Genomic DNA, 22520 nt, shown 5'->3' with positions numbered 1-22520 from the left:
GGGCCACCATCCAGTGAAACTTTCACTGAGTTCAGTCTGATCTGGATTTCAACCTAAATGCCTAATGTTGCTAATGTGGTAAACTTGATCATCAAGTTTTTTATGGCCACAACAGATGTTACTTCTTTTAGACCAATGGAAAGCTACTGAACCTCATCCACCCTCTAAAACAAAAATACAAGTATTTGTTTACAGCTTGGTTCCAGGAACATGAATTGAATTAGCAGCTGCAAAGTTTGTCCTTGTTTACTTACAAGTAAACACATGCACAATTATGTCTTTCCCCAAAGATTCATGATGTTGTCTGGATTGTGTTTCCTCCATGTAGTAGCAGTATTTTTAACAGTCTAATACTGCGTTGTAATTTGTTTAGCACTGATTTTTTTTTTTTTCTTTCTTATGCCTAGTAGACCAGGACAGCATATTTTGGATATATGCTTTGTATTTTGTAGACTCATAATTTAGATTGACTATAAAATACAACATTCTCATAAGCCAAGGGATGACCTATAGAAAATGAAGGTACTGAATTTGTTTTCTTCCTACTGGCGAGATTCAATGGATTTTCAAATGGTGATGGAATATTGAAAGCCAAGTGCCTTCACCTAAAGTAGGAGAAAAAGCATGATAGTGTAGTAACTGTGAACTGAAGCTTTCTAATACAAACAGCAAGGAAACTATTGCTTGATTTCATAGGTGCCACCCCATCTCTGAGGTAAATATCCAATAGTTCTTCCACAGAAACATAATAAGGAGGAGATAGAAAAGGAACAAGACTGGGAAGGGCTTTGTATAAAAGGAACAGAAGCCTCATTTAGCATGCATCCATTGCTTATCCATAAAAATACATTACACGTTTTCCCTTATCTTTCCTAAAGTGGCCTGATTTCAGGAGACCATAGCACAGTTCTCACTACAACAGAGAAAAAGAATTCTGCAAATGAAGTTTAATTTCTCTTCTGTAGGATGTCCTCGTCTGTGATGCTCCCAGCAGCTGTTAGAATGGTATTTACCAGAGTGGTTGAGCTGTCCAAAGAGCTCTCTGCTTCTCCATAGCTACTCTCACCACACCCTCCTTGCCCTGGCTCTTTTTAGACCTTTGTGCAATTGAACTCTCTAAAACAGAAGGAAATTACCCAACTTTTGCATGTTATTTTTGTGCCATTTTTGTGAATTGCATTAGGTAAAGGTCCGACAGACACCAAAGACAAGGTCAGGAGTTTTTATCTGGGAGAGGGAAAATCACAGTGGAACTGAGGAGGACCCCTTTGGAAGCAGAGAGCTTCAGCATACAGGTAATACAAAACTGGGAGAAGTGGCTGATAGACCAGGGGGGTTTGCTGCCATCCAGAGGGACCTGCACAGGCTGGGCGAAATCTCACAAAGTCAACAAAGGGAAGTGTGAAGTCCTTCCCACCACCCATCACCCCCCTGCCCTGGGATGGACTAGATGATGTCTAGAGGTGCCTTCCAGTCTCACTCTCTCCTGTGACTTTGTGACTGTCATCTGTAAATCATCTGTACATGTGATTTGTAGATCGCCTTGTGAAAATTTGGGGGATACATGAATGCCACTGAGAGTCCCTATGCTGCTAGGAGATAGACCATAGCTTATTATCCAGAAAATGTTGATGAGGAGGAAATCAGCAGCAGGCCATGCATTTCCTTTGTAAAAGAAGAAAAATAAGTAAGGGAAGATTGTGATTTTCCCTGATCTACATGAGATAAATTGAAGCACATTCCTCCTTTGCCTGCCCTACCCTGTAATGAACACCTCACACTTTTGCAAGAGGAAAGAAAGATTCCACATTTCAATGGGTCATTATAAAATATTAGCATTTCCATGATGGACACCTGCTGAACGTGTTGTAATACTTTCAACAACTGTTAAAGTCTAGCACTACAATATGGTAGTTCAAAAAGGTCTGTTATCTAGGTAAGGAAAATTGGGAGCTAGTGCAAATGGGCACACAGAGCTGATTATGGAAAATGACGTTGTACACAGAGCATGCAAATTATCTGGAATTGTGAAGTGGAACTTACTGAAACTACATACCCATTGTTATGTTAACTCAAACATGCAAGCTGGAACTGTGAAACTGGCATAAGCCCTGTAATCCTTCATTTTAAAAAATTTACATTGGCTCAATGCATGATTTACAAGTCCTCATGGCAGACAAGGAACATTTTAAGCACATCCTAAAGGTTAATTTCAAATTATTAAAACTGTGGTTACATGAGTAAATTACCCCTGTGATTATCTGAGATGTGTCAGGAGGAAAAACCAACAAGCTGTAAGCAGATAACATAATCCCTAAAAGTAATTTAGCCTCTCCCCATCAGTGGTAAATTTTCCCTGGATGAGCCAGAGCTAAGTTTGTCTCACTTTCCAATGCCTACATTCCTGTGCACTCCCTGCTCCTTCTTCTGCCCCTCAAAGGAGCAGCACGTTTGTTTGGTGGCAGCTGTCACTGCGGTTTGCTCTGTGGCCAAGCCTTGCCATGCCTGCACCCATCAGCTCAGGCTCAGCTGTGGCTCTGAGACCTGACCTCAGCTGTAATGCCAAAACAGCTTAGCTAAGCCAGTCCTAAGCTGAATCTAGCCCATGCGCTGGCCACTTCAGCTTTGCCCTTCATGTCAGAGTTATGTTGTTGGCATGTTTTGTGCAGTGCACTGTGTTGACTGCTCTCATCTGACCCCATGCAGAGCCATTTCTGCGATCTGACAGGAAACTAACTCAGCCAAAGAGCCCCTTGTTTTCAGTTCTCATTTCAGCATAGGCCGCAGCACGTGGTGCGCTCTCTACATCAGGTGCAGACGGAGCAGAGACTGCACAACAAGTACAGGAGAGGTAGGAGCAAGGAGGAAAAGTAGAAAAGCAGGCTTTGAAGGCTGTAAAGAAAATAGGGTTTAGGGAAACCAGGACAGGAAACAAGTGGAGGGGGGACCTGGGCTGACAGGGCAACAAACTGGGATTGTCTTTAGCAAAGACTGAAAGAGCTGGGAGGGAGAATGGTGCCTAGTGGAGCTAGGGAATACAGCTATGAAGAGGGAGCAGGACAGGAGAATTAGGATTCATCGGGTGAGAAGAATGGGACTGCAATCACTGAATTGGAGCCTGGAGGGGCAAAGTAGCACTTTTGGGGTGATGCTGCAGAATGCAGACTAGATCTGGCTGGATGTGCTAAGTGGGGCCGTAACAAGCACCCAGTAGTAGGGCAAAGACAGACTGAAGGGGCATTAGTGGAGGGAGGCGACAGGCAGGGAAGGAGGACTGAAACAATTTGTGGTCTGTGGAGGATACTCCACTTCTGCACTGACCCCAAGAGTCCCCAGTCTGACTCTCACCTTTTTCTCACTGTCAGTAAATATCTATGAAACCTAACACAGGATTCTGCTGTTTGGTACCATTCAGAAAACCACAACCTGCAACGTGGCTATTGCTTTGTTAGAGCAAATGGATGAGGTCTATGCAGTAGATCTAATCCTTCTGAAAATTCATGTGCGAGCTGCTTGGATGTCATGTCATGGAACATTTATTTTTCCAGTTTACAGCTTTTAAAACTACTGCAAGCCCCCACCTTTGGGTGGAAAACTACTGATCAGATATAGAAAAGCACACAGGGTACAGGATGAATCAGTGTGAAGGATGCAGTGGGCTGATCAGGACCCCATGGTTTGGTTAAGGCAATACGAAACTATACAGTGAACAGCAGTGCCTCAGGGAACCAGGCACTTAGGAAGAAAAAGCGCTCCTCACTAAAAGTGGGACACAGCTCTTTCCATGAGTGCAAAAGTGTCTGGGTTTGATGGATGCCTGGAGTGGTTGTTCCTAAAGCACAGCCATCGCTATCCTCAGGAACGCTTCGCCTGCTCCAAAGAGCTTCCAGTCCTAGAAATCCCTTGGCAAACATGCCTCAATTACATGACCCTTCGTGGAGCACCCGGCCCCTCCACTGCTGGCAAACACTAACTGCACGTGTCCATAGGGTAGTTGGGAGTTCAGCTGATGTTTTTTGGGTGGATAGTTTTGTTTCACTTGGAAGGATTTGGGGGTGGAGGGAAAGAACCGGCAACAGCCATGATATTTGCTGGAGTGGGTTGTAAAAGTAAAAATAGCTCGTGACAAATATTAGGCATGGGAGCCCGAACTCTGCTTGGAGTGGCTGAGAGTCCCATAGGGTTTGTGTGTCCCCAGGAAAAGAACCTGTGGAGAGGAAATTCTGTGGTTCAGCACACCAAAGTACATCTCTAGGTGACAGAAAAATGTGGAGAAAGTGTATGGTGGATTAACCATCATTAAAATGAACATAAAGTGAATTTATGGTCATTCAGTGAATGCAGGAAAACCATCAGAATTTGTCATGTTTCTGTTGACTTTGGCTTTCAGCAGTTACTGGTTGGTTAGATAGGCAAGGTCCCTGATACTGGCCATAGTCCAGACAACACAACCATGTATTTGATCAACAGGATATAATAATGAAAGTCAGGAAAACTACAGACGTGTACTGCTTGGACTTCTGTGGTCAGCACTGTGTGCCCCACATGCCGTGCAGCCTACACGTGTCAAGTCCAAAGCTTCCTGAAAACACCGAGCTTTCTTCACCAGGGCCGTGCAGAGGCTTACCCCACATGCTCTGCGTGCAGTGCTGTGGATGGCATCCAATTTCCCATGCCACAGACCAAACACCCATGCTGCGGGTTCAGGTGCAGGGTTGGGTCTTGGGTGTGCCCCAGGGGTGCAGAAGAGGACAGGCCACAGGTGGTGGAGCTGCCTAACCGTGGTGGGGACCATCCGGAGCTACCACGGCCCTATTCTCACCAGTCTGGGGTTCGGAAATATCAAAGAAACATAAAGGAGAAAAACAAAATGCAGGGCTTTTAGTTGGAAAAATGAAGGAGATGTTGGAGAAAGCAGCGTCTTAATTGCCAAGCCCTGCAGAGTTACGGCAGACCTTGCGCTTGCCTGCAGGCTGCGGGAAATGGCTCGCAGAGAGCAGGCGGGGACTGAAATCAGCGAGTTTTGATGGGAAATGTGTGTGTGAGCGAGATGTGTGTTAAGTCAGCAGCAAAAGACAGAGGTTAAAGGTATGAAGCGGCACCTGGAAGGCCGTCACAGTAGGAGCTGCAGAGCTCTGTAGAGCACAGGGTAGGTGACACCAGCAAGGATGCCCAGGCTCAGCCCTCGGTAGTAAGAGCGACGGCACGGATGCCCATAGGAACCCGGCGGCAGGGGCAAGGCGACAGCCGGCCCCCGGGCGCCCTGGGATGGGTAGTTCTGCCAGGACACCGTCGGCGGGCCGTCCGGGTCGGAGAACTACGCTTCCCAGCGTGCCCCGCCGCCCCGAGGAGGCGATATAAAGGCGGTGGCGGCGGCTGGCTCACAGGTGCGAGCTGGCCGGGTCGGGAAGAAGTGTCGTTGCTGGTGGGCGCTTCTGCCGCCGCCTCGCCGCTCCCTCATGAGGCCGCAGGACCCGCCGCAGGGCGGCCCCGCCGCCCTGGGCGCCGCGCTGCCGGCGCTGGAGACGCTGAAGCAGCGGGCGTGCGAGAGCGTGGAGCTGAACGCGGCGCGGCTGGGCGCGCTGAGCCGCGACATCTGGAGCCGGCCCGAGCTGGCCTACGAGGAGCACCAGGCGCACGACACCATGACCCGCTTCTTCTCCAGCGGGGAGCTGCCGGGCGCCGCCTGGGCCGTGCAGCCGCGCTACAAGCTGGGCACGGCTTTCCGCGCCGAGTGGGGCACGGCAGCCCCTCAGGCTCCGCGCCCGCTCCGCGTCGCCTTCCTCTGCGAGTACGACGCTTTGCCCGGTATCGGCCACGCTTGCGGGCACAACCTCATCGCCGAGGTGGGGGCCGCCGCCGCCCTGGGGCTGAAGGCCGCCCTGGAGAGCCTGCCGCAGCCGGCGCCCGTCGCCGTACAGGTGAGGGCCCCGCCGAGGGCACCGGCTGCGGGCCCGGCCCTTGTGCGCCACTCGGGTCCTGACTCTCTGCTCTTGCGCTGCAGATCACGGTGCTGGGGACGCCTGCGGAGGAACAGGGAGGAGGCAAAATAGACCTGATAAACGCCGGAGCCTTTGACGGCCTGGATGTGGTTTTTATGGCACATCCCTCGCAAGAAAACGCGGCTTACCTGCCCGACGTGGCCGAGCACGAGTGAGTGAGCAGGGTCTCTGGAAGGGGTTGGCTTGTTACTAGCCTTTTCTCCTCTCCCTGCTTTGGAAGGGCCTCAACTTAGGGCCAAGGACCTTCCTTGCAGGTGCCGTTCAGAGAAATCACTTGCAGTCATGTAATGAGCCAGGACAGCGTTTCAGACACTGAGCAGTTCTAAGTGTGCTGTTCAGTTCTAAAGATCTGTGACTCCCTGAGATAATCTTGCGGGTGTCCCCAAAATCTGTTCTTCTGATATTTCTAGGAGTTTCTTTTTACACGTGCCTGTGACTGTTAAAAAAAGCTTCATTTCAAAACCACCTGTTAGCTAAATTTTGGAGCATGCAACTGGAGTATGGCTCATGGTTCCTTGTTTTCCTGGACACTAGGTCATGTAGTCCTCTGCATGCATTTTAATCAGTTTCGGAAGTGTTTCACATTTTCTTTCCCACTTCTGAAAGAGACAGCCAGCTGAGCCTGACTGCTGCTTGAATACTTATTAACTTCCAGCCTCAATTTAATTGTGGCTGGTTTATAGCTATTGGTTCTTGCATCAACTTTTTTGACTCTCATGTCCTTCACATTTACTTCAGTCAGCTTTTTTTGCCAGCTAGCCATATAGCTCATCAGAAATTATGCCTTGTCATCTTGTGATTAGCCTTACTATTCAGTGTCGATGCTTGTTTGTTTCTATTTGGAGTGGTTTGATTTGTCTTGAAGTACTCCTTGCTGGATATGCATACCCAGTACCTGGGGTAGAGTTTCCATAGACCTTACCCAGCTGATGCTGGGACCATACTGTGTCATTTTGGAGACAGCTGGTATGTTTGGGGCTTCCTCTTCAGTCACTTTCAGGTAATCCATTCTTAGGCACATGCTTAGGCTCTAAGTTCATGATTTAAAAAAAAAAAATTGAGCTTGATTCTATTTTTGCTCTGCCAGTCTGCAAGGCCATGCTGGTTTTCCTTTGGTATTTATTATAAGCCTTCTGTTCTCACAGTGTCCCAGCTGTAGTCTACCAGCAGGTTTTGTTTTATGTTTTATGCCACAGTTACTAATGGCTCTTGATCCTAAGGTCTTACCATGTAGAGACTCCACTAGTAACCTCCCTCCAGTGCAAGAGTTTTTCCAACTATTTTTCTGATGAAATTCTGTAATATTTAAATAACTGGCTTTCCAGCCGTTTCTAACTTGATGTACTGACTGCAGTTTTCATCATGGTTGTGCTACCTTCCAGTACCTATGTGCTTGATTTTTATGGACCTTTTGCTTTTGCCAGTGCAGTCCCTGGTGGATAACTTGTGGTTTTTACTGCTGAGTCATATGATAGAAACCAACAAGGTTGGCAACACCTAGTCTTCCTTGCCTAGCTAGCCCTCTGCCATGTTCTGTCATTTCTGAAGAGCCTTAACAGGCTAGTGCTGTGTCCTTCCAGACTCATCTCCGCTTGGTTTTTGGTTGCTGTTCCTTATGACAGAATTTTTAATCTTCAAGTTGCAGTTTTTGCTGGTAGCTTTGTCTCTGTGTTCACTTTAACTCTTGCAATAGCCTTTTGGGTTTGATACAGTAAGATTTGGAAATCTCCCTTCAGAGGTGATGGTCTGCTGTAGGGTACAGTTCTCAGTAGCCTGTGGGAGAGGTATGGAACTGAAGCACTGAGCAAAACAACTTAGTGCTTCCAAAAGCTTGAAATACCCAGCTTACCTCAGGTCTATGTAATTGATATTCTAAAGGTACAAAGGCTGTTTTGATGATTTTTAATTGATCTTTCAGTTGTTTCTGAGGAATTGAAGGGCTGCCCATCACTGAATTGCGATTTTTACTGTATCTGTAAACTCAGAAGCTGGCTTGTGCCTGAAATAAATTAACATACTGGGGTAACTGATGGATGCATGCCAAAATTTGCTGATTCTTATACACTTATCCTTTACCTAATCAGTCTATTTATTGTTGGTCAAACAGGACCCACATTGTTATGCTAACATTCTTAACTTGGCATAGGGTTTCACTATTAACCAAAATACATTGTGTTTTTCTGAGTATGTGATGTGTGTAACAATAGCAGTACAAGAAAGTTTAAACACTACTTTTAGGGCTGGGGAATGCATCGTAACTTTCTGCTTTGAGTTGATTTCAGGAGTTGAAGTCTAATACTTGATGCTAGTGGATAAGGGATCTTTGTTTCATAAGGATAATAAATGTTAAATAAAACGGATGCTTTACAGAATGGGATGTGTGACCCTCTTGGAGGATGAGGGAGCATAGAGAAGGGCACAGTTAATTTGGATTGCAGGCAGTAGCAGTTGATGTTTTTTGCTGCAACAGTGTGCTCCATTGTGTCCCTCCTTGCTCTCCAGTATTGAATTTCTGTATTGACTAAGAGCTGTGGAGTGGTTCAGAGCATGAGGGGTCACTTCAGGATAAGAGACCAAGTTAGCATCTGTGCAAGACAGGGACAAGCAACTTAGGCTTGGCCTAGCTGGGTGAGAGACAGCTTGTGTGTCTCAGGGGAGCGCTGAGGATGGAGTTTTTAATGTAAATGGCTGGGTAAGGAGTGCATAAAGATTCAGTTAAAATCTCTAATACTGATAAAAACCTAGTGTTTGGTTTTGATAAGTAGTAATACTTCATGGAGTAGACAGCATTTAATTTGTCCCTCATGCAGAGTTTCCATATAATTTGAAATACTCAACTGTTTTGTAAGGCTAATATAAATGGCCCTCAGAAGATGAAGTCAAGCATGAATTCTTACTGGAAGTGTTCAGGTGCAGCGTTTTATGGCTTCCATGAAGATGGATAATAATGTTTGCATTCTTTCCCTTCCTTCCTCCCAGCATTTTTGAGCTCTGCGAGGAAAGAACATCCCTGCTATAGCATGCAATGTGTATTTTATACTGGGCTGTGCCTTTACTGCACTTCTAAAACTTGACTTCTGCTGCTTAGACATGGCTTGTGTGTGATCTCTGTAATGTGCTTTTGCTGACTTGTGTACCGTACACCAGTTTGGCAGGAATTGGCACAATCAGCCTCTACGTTTGAATCAGTGAAAAGGCTTTGTTACCCTCTGAGAAGAATGTGAGTTAACTTCAAGTCTCAGAACATTCAGGAGGTACAAAAAGGTGTTGGAAACACTTAATGTGAAGTCTGTATTTCTTGAGAAAAGACTGTACAGTAGGATGTTGCTGGTGGCTCTTGCCTGACTGGCTTTTTATATCGTTCCATTTATTCATTGGCTTTGTAGAAATCTTGCAGCATCTCCCCACACTCAGATACTTCAACTTTGCAATAGTGTAGTGCCAGGTAAATTGTCTGCTGCACAAAGCTTAAATATTGGTGTGAACAAAAGGAACTTCTTGTTTTAGAGCTTTTTCAGTGAATGAAAAACAAATAAGCAATGCCTTTTATTTCCTAGTGTGACTGTGAAATACTATGGAAAAGCTTCTCATGCTGCTGCTTATCCTTGGGAAGGAGTTAATGCATTAGATGCTGCTGTTCTTGCATACAACAATCTGTCTGTTTTAAGACAGCAAATGAAACCGACCTGGAGAGTTCATGGTGAGATCTTCATTAAATCTAATGTCCAGCAAGTAAGAGTTTAGGCTGTTGAAATGCTAACTTACACAATCCCACGATTTAAAGTATTGCATTGCTATGCTAAATTAGTCACTTTGAATACTGTGGAATAGTACCCTTTCATTTAAACAGTTTGTAATCTTTAAAATCTTGTTAGTGTCCATAACTAACTTCTGAAAACAGGCTTATGGGTCAGGTTCAAAAGAGGACACTGATACCTAGAAGAGGCTGGGCACACTTTAAGTCTTTGCTCTTGAAGATGCAGTTCAGAAAGGGAAAAAAGTGCTAGGTTTATTTTGGTACATAGCCTTGAATTTGTTCATGTATGTTTTCTGTGAAGTTAAGATTACTTCTAGAAAATGGAAGTATTACTGCATCACTTTTCTGGTAGACTTTCCATTAACTACATGGCATTTACATTGATACCTATAAATGTCAATGTAAATGCCATCTAATAGCAGGTATAGCAGAAGTGACTGAAGCTTATTTGCTGAGGTACAAGTGCAGTGATGGCAGAAACCTATAGTTCTCATTAGTAGCCCCATCAGCTAGGGGTGCACTGTGTTCTGATATTTAATATCTAGTAGACCTTGAAGTAGAAAGGTAATTTTGCAGTAAGATGTGTTAAGCTTAGCTGATATTCCTTGAGCACGATGCATTTCTTAATATGCTGTGAGAAAGTTCCAGAAGTCGAGATGGAAGCTGTCTTGTAGCTACAAACGCAGGTTTCCCTCATTACACTCATAACACTTTTTCCAAGTTGAAATTAAGGAAATTTGACATTTCTAGAGAACTTAGGAACCTAGAGCTGTTTATTTGAAAAGACTGTCATGAGCTTAAATTCTGGAAGTTCTGAGCTAATGATCATTTTATGTCTTGGCTGCTTGTGTGCTGTATAATACATGTGTGTATTTCTCTCCAGGATATCTGGATGGAGTCTGGGAGCCCTAACCCTTTTGACTGTAGATGAAGATGCTTGCAGTTCTGCTGGGCAGCTTGAATTTCAGACAGCAGGCAATGCCTTGGCTCTCTATCCTATTGCTCTGTAGGAAACAAGGCACTTAATTATGAATTTGGGTGTCTGAAACTCCTATGCTGCAGGTTTAAGATCGGAGGTGCCTAAGTCTTCTTTTAGATCTAAACCTAAGACTCTTAGCACTGCTTTCTTCATACTTTAAAATCTACATGGGTACTGCAGGCAAAGAAAGAATTATATAAACAAAACTCCAAGAGATAACACTTCAACTACAGCAAAATTTAAATTACTGTGATACAATGCCTGCCATAAACCTGCCATAAACCTGCTTTTCAAACTGGAAATATTTAAAATACCTTTGGGAAAGTATAAGCAGCCAGAATGAGATTTCTATTTTAGGAATACTCTCTTTACAACAGTGTGATGAAGGTCTTGTGTTGCAGGCTTTTGCAGTAACAGCCACAGCTGACTTGAGTGATCATAAAAATCTTAGTGTTAATCCACTAACAACTGAAATAGTTTCCACTTCCTTTCTAAGAATTTTGAAGCAATGTTTTATGTACTTGAACAGTGTTGGCTTGAGTTTGTCTAATAAATAATAAATTTCTTCCCTGCTTATGAGTGGAGTAACAGCTGCCCCCTGGAATTGGAATTTGGATCTCTTTTTTGTTCAAGAAATTGTATTAGGCTGTAAGACAAAGTTCCATCTAGAAGCATGGCAAACTAGGTGTGCCATTAATAGTGTGCAGGCAGCCTGCTTTTAAGGTATATCTGCTGTCCAAAGCAGCTGTAATACAGACTGAAGCTTAGGGGAGACATAATCTTAGACTCTATCCAGTTCCATTTGCAACTATGTGGGAAAACAAATGAAAGATCATTAAGCAACTTCTTTTGAGCAAGCATAATGTCATGCAAATTTACATAATACCTTTTATTTGCTGATTTGTTGGTCCCCTTTCTATGATATCTGTCCCCATCATGTGAGCTGTTCAGTTTCTTATGAAGCAGTACTGGTTTAATTCAGCACTCTGTTTAATTTGACTGTATTTGAGACTGGAAAGGTTTTACCTGGGGGGAGTTCTGCACCAGAAGTAAAGATTTATTGCTTATTTACATTCTGATGGCCCTGTCTTTTCAGGATTGTGACACACATAAGTTACTTCATGCAGTGTTGCCATTTAAAGTAGTTTCTCAGATTCTAAAGTAAACAAATCTTACTCCACATACATACATTGAGGATGTCAGCAAAGCGAGTAGCCTGTTGAAAGCAATGAGCTGTTATTGCACTGAAATATCATGTAGAATTGAAGCCTACAATGGGTTTTTTGTTAAAATACCTAAATGTTGTGGTCTTTTTATGGTAATGCCTCTGGTGCCGTAGTTAAACTATACAGTTGTCTCATTTCCTTGAGGAAACATTTAAAACTAAGGTTTCAATCCTGGATAAAACTGTACATGTGTTATACACCCCAGTGTCTAAAGATTTAGTATGAGGAGGAGAATGAACTGGGTGCACAGCAGTGCACACATTACTCCAGTATTGCTGAGAAATGCACTTTGCTGAATGTGTCTCCAACTGGCAAAATAAGTTTGAAACATTTTAGTTGGGGAAACATTTAAAAGTTGTAATCCCAGATAACCTTTATAACACTTTTTTTTCAGTGGCAGCAGATTGGTTTATGACTCTGATGCATTGAATTACAGGGGATTAATTGCAAATTAAAAGTATGGCTTGTCTTTATACCAGATAACTAACAAATGCAATGAAATCATGCTGAAAAACTTGTACATATCCCACTTAATCTGATGTGATGAAGAAACTGTCCTGTACTGTGGTCTTTACATTCTTGTTATATTTCATGTTCAGTTGATGTTTGTTCGTTTTGTTTGTGTTTAGCTCTTGAGCAAGAAATTTCATGACAGGGGTGAAGATCAAGTATTTGTGTGTAATAGTGATAATGTGACTTTTTGCCTTTCTGCAGGAATAATAAAAAATGGTGGTGTGAAGCCCAACATCATTCCTTCTTACACTGAGCTAGAGTTTTACCTGCGGGCCCCATCAATGAAAGATCTTTCAGTTCTGACGGAGAAAGTTGAGAACTGCTTCAAATCTGCAGCACTGGCCACAGGGTGCAAAGTAAGAATGTATTCATGGTTGTGTGTTTCTGTTACACTGGAGGTAAAGTGGGCCAGAACTGGAAATTAAGGGTTTCAGCATTTTTATGTATGGTGTAGCTGGAAGAAATCAGTGTCAGTGATACAACTTGCTATTCTGTTGCTTTGTCCTGAAATTACGGTTTGTTTTATAAATAAAATGCCAGAGTACTGCTGAATCTAGGTTGGGAGAGACTTCCAGAGGTGATAGTCTAACCCTCTTCTGAGCAGGACCAGTTAGAGCAGATTGCTCAGTGCTGTGTGGTTGTCTTGAGTATCTCCAAGGATAAAAGTCTACAACGTCTCTCAGCAGTGCTCTAACCACCTCATGACAGGCAAGATTTTTCCTTGATGTTTATATTGTGTGATGACTGAGTGTTGGTGCAGGTTGTCTGGAGAAACTGGTGTTTTCATCCTTGGAGATACTCAAAAGCTTCATTGATGGGGTCCTGGGCAACCAGCTCTAGATGAACCTGCTTGAACAGGTGAAGTTGGAGGTGACTGCCTCCAGAGGTGCTTTCCAACTCCTGTGATACTGCTGTATCTAATAGGCATTTCCTTTGTTGCCACTCACCATATCCCTGAGCATCTGAGAAGTCTGGTTCTGTCTTCTCTCTACCCTCCCCATTTGGTAACTCTAGGCAGCTTAGCCTTCTTTTCTAAAGGTTCAACAAACTTAATTTCTTCCAGCTTTTACTGGTATGCCATGTTTTCCAGCACCCTAATCATCTTGGTGACCTTTCTCTGGACTTGCTCCAGTCTTGAGTTCAGGAGCACAGAAGTGAACACAGTACACCAGATGTGGTGCCACAGGAGTTGTATCAGTGAAGACAGTAAAACAGTAATAGCACCAGTATTGATTGTAGATGGATGCTACAAGTAACAGGCAGCAATTTGGATTTTTGTGCCACTAATCACAACACTTGAATGTCTTCTATGTTTGCTGAGCCAGACCTGTCATCACGAAAAGCTAAGCGCTGCCTTGCACCATCTGCTTTTCTGTGAATCCTGTGCTGGAGAGATGCAATCACCTTGTGGTTCATGTGCCTGGACATGGGTCTTAGGAGGATTTATCTTCTCTGTAATCTCCCTGTGAGCTTGAGGATGGGACAATCTGACCAGTCTGTAATTGCCAAGTTCCTCCTCCTAGCCCTTCAAGATGTATGTGACCTTCAGCGCTCTTACAGTGAGCTGGAGCATCCCTCTCTTTGCTTTGCCCCATTAAGCAGCAGGCTCACTTATGGATCAAATGTGAAAAACTAAGTATTTCTCAGTTAGCATTCTTTTTCTTTTGAGTGACTGTGGCTGGTTCCAGCAACATGGCTAGGTTGAAATGCATCACTAAGGAGGTTCTAGCTATTCTGTAGCTACAGGTCAATGGCTGATACAGCTATGAGAAGAATGTCTATGCTCATCAGAACAAGTATGTACAGTGTGTATTAATATGAGATACTGAGTTTTAAGGCCTGTCTGAGGTGTTGGATGCCATTTTCCTTGCATGGCCCCTCCACTCTTAAATAGAATTTCAAAGAGTGTACTTTATGCAGAATGAAGGGTAAGATCTCTTTTGAAGCTTGACACTGGTATGCTTTTTACATTTGTTTTAAATTTCTTGCCTGTGTGAAGCAGTTTCATGAATGGGGCTGTAGTTAGTGAAGTATTCTAGAAAAAAGTAAAATAAAATTTGGTGAAAGACTAAATTGACTTCTATGCAGTTAAACAATACCTCCAGTGGAACTAATTGGAAACTGTTACAGGAAATGTTTGCTTACTATTTTTGGAGATACTCTTCATGAAATCCCTGCATCTGGAATTTGGCTGTCTAGCATAAGCCTGACAGAACACCAGCTGTGTTTTCATCAAGCTAATATTTGGCAGAATGTTACATTTTTGATAGAAACTTGGCACTTGTGTCTGTTTTGATATGGGCTTGAAATATGGATGTATAACTTTTTGGAGCTTCAAATTGTTTATATGAAACTGGCTTAGGTTGATGAAGAAAATTCAAATTGTTTGGGGTTTTTTGTCTAGGTGGAAATAAAAGGTGGTGAAAACGATTACTACAATGTACTTCCAAATAAAAGCCTGCAGAAGGTTTACAAGGAGAACGGAAAGAAGCTTGGAATAGATTTTATATCAGAAGACTATATCTTGAATGGTTTGTCAGGTAACTCAGTTTGGGTTTTTTTGTTATGACTTAAGCTTAGATTGATCAGCTCTTAAGTGTATAAAATAATGGGATAGAGGTGGGTTAAACATGTTTAGTCAAAAGAAAAAAGCCAAATTAAAATAACTGAAGCTCTGTAAAAGGATTGTACCTGTGGCCGGTGTTTCTGTATTTGTTCAAGTTGAGAATTTTTCCCAACACGTGTAAAAAGCTGTAACCATTTTCTGATAGTATTTGCAAAAATACTTAAGTAAGAAACAGTCTGGTGGGAGGAGAAAAGGATGGAAAGACAAGAACTGTCTTACTGAGAACATGAGGATGTGGAATATATTGCAGCTCTTTCTGTTGCTTTGAATTACAGAATCCTGGTTTATGCTATGAAAAGTTTTTAGGAACCTTTTATAACAATATTTTCCAAGCTTACTTGTAAGCAAATGTACTAGCATCTAACTAATATTTTAGTGGGAGTTTTTGAAGAGAAGTAGAAGTTTAATCACCCTAACCTAAAGATCTTTCTGGTAATGGGTAATTTTGTGCCTAAATTATAGCTCAGGAGTTCAACAGATTAGCTTTCCAAAGGGTGCCATTCACGTAGGTGTTTGCCTCTGGGTCTTGACTGTGTTACAAACTATTTCCTTTTTTTGGTGTCTCAGAAGTGTAGTAAGAGGAGTATGAATTCTTAAATGCTCAGCTGGGTTTATCACTATCCTCAACAGGTTTTTTCAGAATCTACCTACCTGAGCTCTGTTTAACTGCTGCTGATACTTTTATAGCCTTCACTACTGATCATAACTGTGTATATACATATATGGGCACTGTTATGTATATGTAAACATTCTTACTATGCTCATGTTAACTGTTTTTGGTTAGAAGGGAAAGATTGTTTTCAGTAAAACGAGTTAGTACTGCAATTGAACTACTGGAATATTTGTCTCTAAAATGCATGTTATCTTTGAACAGTTAAGATCCTGGTATTTGAGAATAGAGTTCTCCAAACTTTTATTTGTGTGACAGTATGTCTAATGGAGCTCTGGTTGTTTTTACTCTTATTTCTTACTTGCCTTCCAAATGAAGACCACACTGGCATATTTTCTCCAATCGGTTCATTGTCTTGGGTTTAGAAACAAATTATAACTAAAGGCAAATTTATTTTCTTTATTCAGCATGGTACAAATCAGACTTGCTACTTTTTTTAGCTTGAGGTGCTGAGGAAACTTAATTAGAATATTTACTGTAGTGAAACTTTCTAGAGCTCTGTTGCTTCCCTCAAGCTGTTGTATTAAGCATGAGGATTGAGTACCAGTGGTCATGCTGATTCAGACTTACACCTATTTGTAATAGTGCTTTCACATGTAAGTTATATGATATGCTAAGTGTCAAACATTGATGTGCTTAAGAGAAACTCTCCACATGCCTGTCCTGTCCTGAAATTGCTTGTTGAATGTTAAAATGTGCTTGAGCAATTATGTTTTTATTGCCCACTGCACTAGGCTTTACTGAGTTTTCTTTCCACAGCTGCTGCTCTGAATTTTTGCAGTGGGGATTCAGGAGCAGTAACAAAGCACAGTCTCCAGATGCACAGGAGTGGAATTCTGTGTGCAACCCTTTTTGGGAGGGGCTGAGTGTATTGTTTCACTTTTTTCAAGACCTCTGTTTCTGTTTAGTTTTCATACGGTTTTCAATGTTTTCTTTTAGGATGTCAGTTTCTTCTGTTGAAAGGGAAGGAAGATAGCTCAGTTGCTTCTCCATGTCTGTGCAGGAGAAAAGTCGTTAACAGATGAGCGTACTCGCTGCCACCTCTACATGGGTATTAGTATCGGTCTGCGTACAGGTATCGCTCTAGGTAGCTAAGCATTGTGAAGAGTTCCTTTAGTCCATCAAATCACACCACCTTGTGTGCACAGCCAGGATGCTGTGAGATAACATGAATCTGAGTCAGCTTTGACCAGATGCTGTGACCTCTTTCTGCTGGTAGGGTAGCTCTGCAGCAGGGTACTGATGACCTCCCAAAACTCATGAGTTAGTGTGCCTTAGCTGTGGCACCCCCCCCACACACACACACTTGTGATAGCTTACTGTATTTTTAGCATTCCTAGGGGGTCACTGCCTTCCTGTGCACGAAACTGGTATAGATAAGGAACTAATAGGTTTTGAAAATCCCACTTTTGAAGCTTGTGGCTGTATATGAATCCTTACTGGAATCTTCTGCATTTTTCCTTGTGTTCCATGTTCGTGGCAATACTGGCTTCAATTGTGTATGGGCTCAGTGACTTGAAGAGGCTTCAGTATTGGCTTCAGGATTTTTTGAGTGGCTGCAGCCTGCAGTAACTTTCTGCTGAAGACAGCACACAAGTCTCTGCATTGCGTTGATAACTGTTCAGTTATTTATGTGTCTAGAAGGAAACCTGATCTCTTGAGCACATGGTTCCAGATGTTTGTATGGAATCTGTTGGAACACTCAGTGTTTTAAATATGCTGCTAGGCACAATAGAGGGCAAGATTGTTTTATGCTTTTAGAAGAAACCTGATCTGTACACCTCTAGCAAGGTAGTAGACTTAATATGGACGTAACCTTAAGTGGAATTACATGACCAAGGGCTGGGATGCACTGAAATTAGTAATGCTTCATTTGATGGGTGAGAGCAAGGGAAAAGGGCATCACAATCATTCCAACAGGACTTGGGAAGACAAGCCTTAAATTCTTGGTTTAGCCTGGAATAGGCAAAACTCCTGAACTTCTAGTTTTTCTTTCCAGACTGACCAAAGAATGGGTCAGTAGTGTGAGCAACTGAAAATTAAAGTAACTTGTTGCTGTGCCAAGAGTGATGGGGAAGGTTTTTTTGGACAAACCTTGCTGTTTCCATTTGTCTGTAGGTAGAGCAAATAAGCTTGCCTTGTCCTTTTTGGTCACGTTATATAGGCTCTGTGGACTCACTTCTAGTGACTCTCTGCTCCCAAGTAAAATCTGTAAGCTAAGATTTCATTAGTAAGTCTTAAGGCATTAGCAGTATCTTGTCTCCATAAAGTATCATGCTATGGAGGCTACCCAATGTGTTGCCAATAATTTTAAATCTCTGGAGCAGCCACTTTATATGCTGTTGCTTAAAATAAATTCTTACAGCTCTGTTCTCAAAAGTCAATTGAGGTTTTAGTTGGTCATTGCTATTTGTCTACTTAAAAAAAAGGCACTTGAAGTAGTTGTAGACTTTTGTAGTCTTCTGTGGAGGGTCTACTACTTCTGGATGGTATTAAATAGTTATGGCAGTATTTTGAGATAGGTGTTATCTCTAGCTAACATACTGAAAGTGTTAGTCAGCCATGAAAGAATCATCTTTAAAATCTGTAGCATTGATAACTTTTTTGCCTATGAAGCACTAGTGTTTTTTCTAGAGTTCTGATCTTGTTACTTCAAGGGCTCTTGTGCTGTTAAGGTCTCCACAACTGAAAATAATCAAAAAGCACAGGAAAAAATAGTTGTCTTCAACCTGGTTTTGTTTAAAGATAGATTTGCTCCTTCAGAATCCCCACCTGTTGCTGAATATTCGCATACTGGTGAAAAGCGGTAACTCTTGGGCCTGGTTCTAAGGGTTGTAGCAGGGGAATAGCTGGACTGGCTGCCTGAAGCTCCAGGCAGGAGTTTGCAGCTTTCATTGTTTTGAATCAGTAGCTTATATATCAGGTGATGCTTCAAAAAATGAACAGTGAATGGAATAGGAACATGCTGATTTGTTTTCCTTGCAGTCCAGTAACTGATTGTTGATCAGAAGCAAACTGGAGAGCAGCACCTGGAGATGGCTAGTTAGGGAAAAATTCTGATGGGAGATTTTTGTATGGATAATAACTCACTAGAAATGCTTATGTCTTACTAGTTGGGGCAGAGGATAATCTGTTTTAGATATGGGCTGATGATAATCTGTCATACATTTTCTTACAGCATTTACAACTGTTCAACACTTGCTCATTAAGAAAATTTCTGTGCTGCTTCTAGGTTCCACTGACTTTGGAAATGTTACATTTGTAGTCCCTGGGCTTCATCCATATTTTTACATTGGCTCTGATGCGTTGAATCATACTGAGCAGTACACAGAAGCTGCAGGTGAGTGAGAAAAGTGTGAAGAGATTTATATTTGGAACTCCTGTTATCCATTGTAGGGTCTGGTTGCTGACTCTTTGCTACAGCACATCTAGAAATGATAAATGCTTCAAATTGCAGAGGATTAAATCTTTCATGTGCTTTGGTGGTACTCAAAGCTACTGTGTAGTAAATGTAGGAAAGTAGAAGTACAAGATCTGAAGGTGGCTGCATATGAGTTCCTGTGTAGAAATAGAGTGGCTCAATTCAAGCACAATGGGATCTGAGCTGCATACATACACTGAAACAGCTTGTTTAGTTGTAGAGGTGCAGAGAAAAGCTGACAACATACAGAGTTTCTAGATTTGTTTTTAAAGTTGAATGTATAAGAGAGGGATGACCAGGTCTCATCCTGTGAAAGCCTTACTTAGTATACCATCTAGATGGAAGAAATTAGGAGGATTATCCGTAGCACATTCAGAAGAGCTGCTGAACATGAGCAAAAAGTTTGAAAGTAACTTTTAAAAGTAACTTTTCCCCCCAAGGCACAGCACTCTGGAAATGTACAAAACTCTGAACTTTCTGAAAAGGAAGGTGTGAATGCTCACTTTCCTGTTTCCAGTCTTGCTTACATCAGCAGAAAGCAAAGTATTTTCATGTGGAAATTTGTTTTGAGGCATCAAAATGGACATAACTTCATGCAAGTAGATTTTAAAGAAACTGTTCCTGCAATTGAAACTTGAAGGTCTTGTTTTACAGAATATGCTTTATGTGGTGTCTGATATTAGTGATCCCATCTGAAGTTTCTCTCTCTCTGCAGGGTCACAGAATGCTCAGTTCTACGCTCTGCGCACAGCCAAAGCTCTGGCAATGACGGCGCTGGATGTCATTTTCAAGCCAAGTCTGCTGGAGGAAGTCAGGGAGGACTTCAGACAAGTGAAGCTAAAAGAGGAAGGACAGATAAATCCAGTAGAACCTAAGAGAGAGTCTGTGTTGGCGTAGGAATGTGTGCAGCACACCAAACTTTATTAAACCTCTCTCAGTAGGATTGACTTAATGGAGGTGCTGTATGTAAATCCCAGAAGGGGCTGGATAAACTCATAGCTGAAGAAATGCTTGGGATGGGGGTTTTCTTGGACTCTGAGAAGCAAATAGTACCATTGCTTTCCAGAATGTGTGATTTCATCTAGCTGTAATGTTTGCTGTATTCAATATGGTGATGCATTTCAGAGGGAAATCTCAAATATGTGGCCTTTAAGTGTCAATGTTGAATAAATGATAGTGTTTAGATCCCTTGTCAGCGATTTTTCTATGGATTGCTAAAGCCATGTTCCTTATAGGGGAAATACAGCATTTATGTAGAAATTCTTGTTCTAAAACAAGTACTGTTCACTCAGTGATTGTACGCTGGATCTGATTTATGCAGCATTTCTCTCTGGACCATTACTTTTTCTTGGAACAAGACAGACTTAAACTGAGCTGGTTTCACTGGAGAGAAGGGTGTATATTTAGATTTGCACTAATAGCTTCTAAAAGTGGAAGAGAAATGTTTGTATTGAAATGTGATTTGTAAAGGTTGATTGTCCTTCCTAATAAATTTTGGAGATGTTGTGAAAGTCATCAGTCAAAACAGGAAGGCAACTGTGTGTTTAGTTAAGGTGTCCTGGAAAATGCACCTCAAGTTCTAAGGCAGCAAGTGTCCATGCAAAGTGTTGCACAAGCTTAACTGATCTGAAGGATGTGTATAAATTCAGCTAAACCAGTTGAAATATCTTTGAAGGTGCATGGTACACTGAAGGAGTTAATGAAGGTGACCTTCAACTGGTTGCGTGCAGACCCTTCTAGTAAGCTCTGAGAAGCTTGCACTGAGGATTGCTTGTGCAATAACTGACTTCTCAAACCCATTTGTTCCCATTCCCTAAGCTGCACATCCATTAAGTCCTGCCAGCTGTCCTTTCTGTGTGGTTACTCTGTGTAATCCTTGTTATTTTGCTTCCCAGGGACATTAGTGTAGCAGATTTTCTCTAGGTGCTGTTCTGCACATCCAAACCTGTTAGGAATTTCTTTTAATTTGCTTGTTTTAAAGGATGTTGTGAGTACATAGAGAAGGGACTAATGTTTTCTTCAGATACAAATTGCTGAGTCTATGGACAGACTGAGTGAAAAAAGCAACTTAGTGGTTAACATTTCCTTAAGCATAGGTATTACAGGAAGCTTCTGGAAAGTCTATGCCCAAAATTTCAGAAACCTTGTTTTTAACAGCACCAGTCTCTAAATAGGGAACTGTAGAATTCAAATCAGGATCTATTTTATTAATTTCTATATTCAGTTTCTAATTTTGGAAAAAACAGAGTCCTTATCTTGTTTTCTGTGCATTCCCTCTGCATTTCTGCATGCAGTCTTTAACACAGGCCTCCAGCTGCAATTTAAGAATTCTATTGATGTTTTCCCTTCTGGTTGTATGTCATGTGAACAACATAATTTGACAGTTTTTAGACTTTCAGGTGATATTTCACATACTCTGTGCTTGTAGAAATAGGGCACAAACTTTAAATATAAGAAATGCTCAGTGTCTTAGTAAGTAACTGTATAGCTGGCTCTGGGAGAGCTAGAGGCATAGATAATGTTTTGTATTATAAGGCAATTGCTTGAAGGGTTGACCCCCAAGTCTCAGAGGTTGCTACTGGGTCCTTACTTGCACCAGTATCCTTGCTTTCCTTACACAGTTTTGACAGAGGAAAGCATGGAACAGAGGGCTGGACTCTGAGCTACAGGTATGTCCAGGTTAGTAAGTTGGATACTAAATCCAGCTGAAATTTGGTCCAAAGCTTGTCAAAGGAACTTCTTCCTTAATGTTTAACTTCAACCCTGCCTTCCCAGCTCTCAGACACAGATGCAGTTCATGAAGTTCTACTGGATTAACAGGCTAGTTTGTTAATTTCCTTAGGGTACGTGGTTTTGCTGTCCTCCTGCAGGACCTGCTTCTTGCTTTGCTGTGTTTAAGGTGGTGTGTTGGAGTGCCAGGAACACATGCTGCATTGTTGGGTTTCCTACTGGCTGATGGGCCTTCAGTTCTCTTTGGCTGGACTAGCTGGCTGTTGGCTGCATCAGGGATGTGGTTGAGTCACCGTACCTGGAGGTGTTTAAAAGTAGAGTAGATGTTGGACTCGGTGACATGGTCTAGTGTTGGACCTAGTACTGCTGGATGGATGGTTGGACTCAATTTTGAAGGTCTTTTCCAACTGAAACCCTTCTGTGATCATTTAATTAGACATTTCTGCCCTAAAAGAGAGTCAATTTTGTTTTAATCATTGCTGGAATTAAAATGAAACTGAAGTACTGATTAAAGATGAGTTTATATCAATAAAGCAATTTAATAGTGACTGAATTTTCTTGTCCCTTGATTAATACTGGGTTGCTGCATGACTTCA

General features: G+C 42.2%; 1 protein-coding gene across 1 annotated transcript; it reads left to right on the top strand.

Moving 5' to 3' along the window:
* Positions 1–5459: 5459 nt before the first annotated feature.
* Positions 5460–22477, top strand: PM20D2 (peptidase M20 domain containing 2; the record flags this gene model as incomplete). Its single annotated transcript, XM_084261745.1, has 7 exons — positions 5460–5921; positions 6005–6153; positions 9560–9702; positions 12679–12833; positions 14882–15017; positions 19006–19113; positions 19910–22477. The coding sequence occupies 7 exons, from the start codon at positions 5460–5462 to the stop codon at positions 20089–20091; spliced, it is 1335 nt and encodes a 444-aa protein (XP_084117871.1). The 3' UTR covers positions 20092–22477.
* Between the last annotated feature and the right edge of the window lie 43 nt (positions 22478–22520).

Source organism: Gallinula chloropus (assembly GCF_964237585.1).
Source record: "Gallinula chloropus genome assembly, chromosome: 3".
NCBI lineage: Eukaryota > Metazoa > Chordata > Aves > Gruiformes > Rallidae > Gallinula > Gallinula chloropus.
Note: the sequence above shows the minus strand (reverse complement) of the source record. Positions and strands in the feature narration are given on the sequence as shown.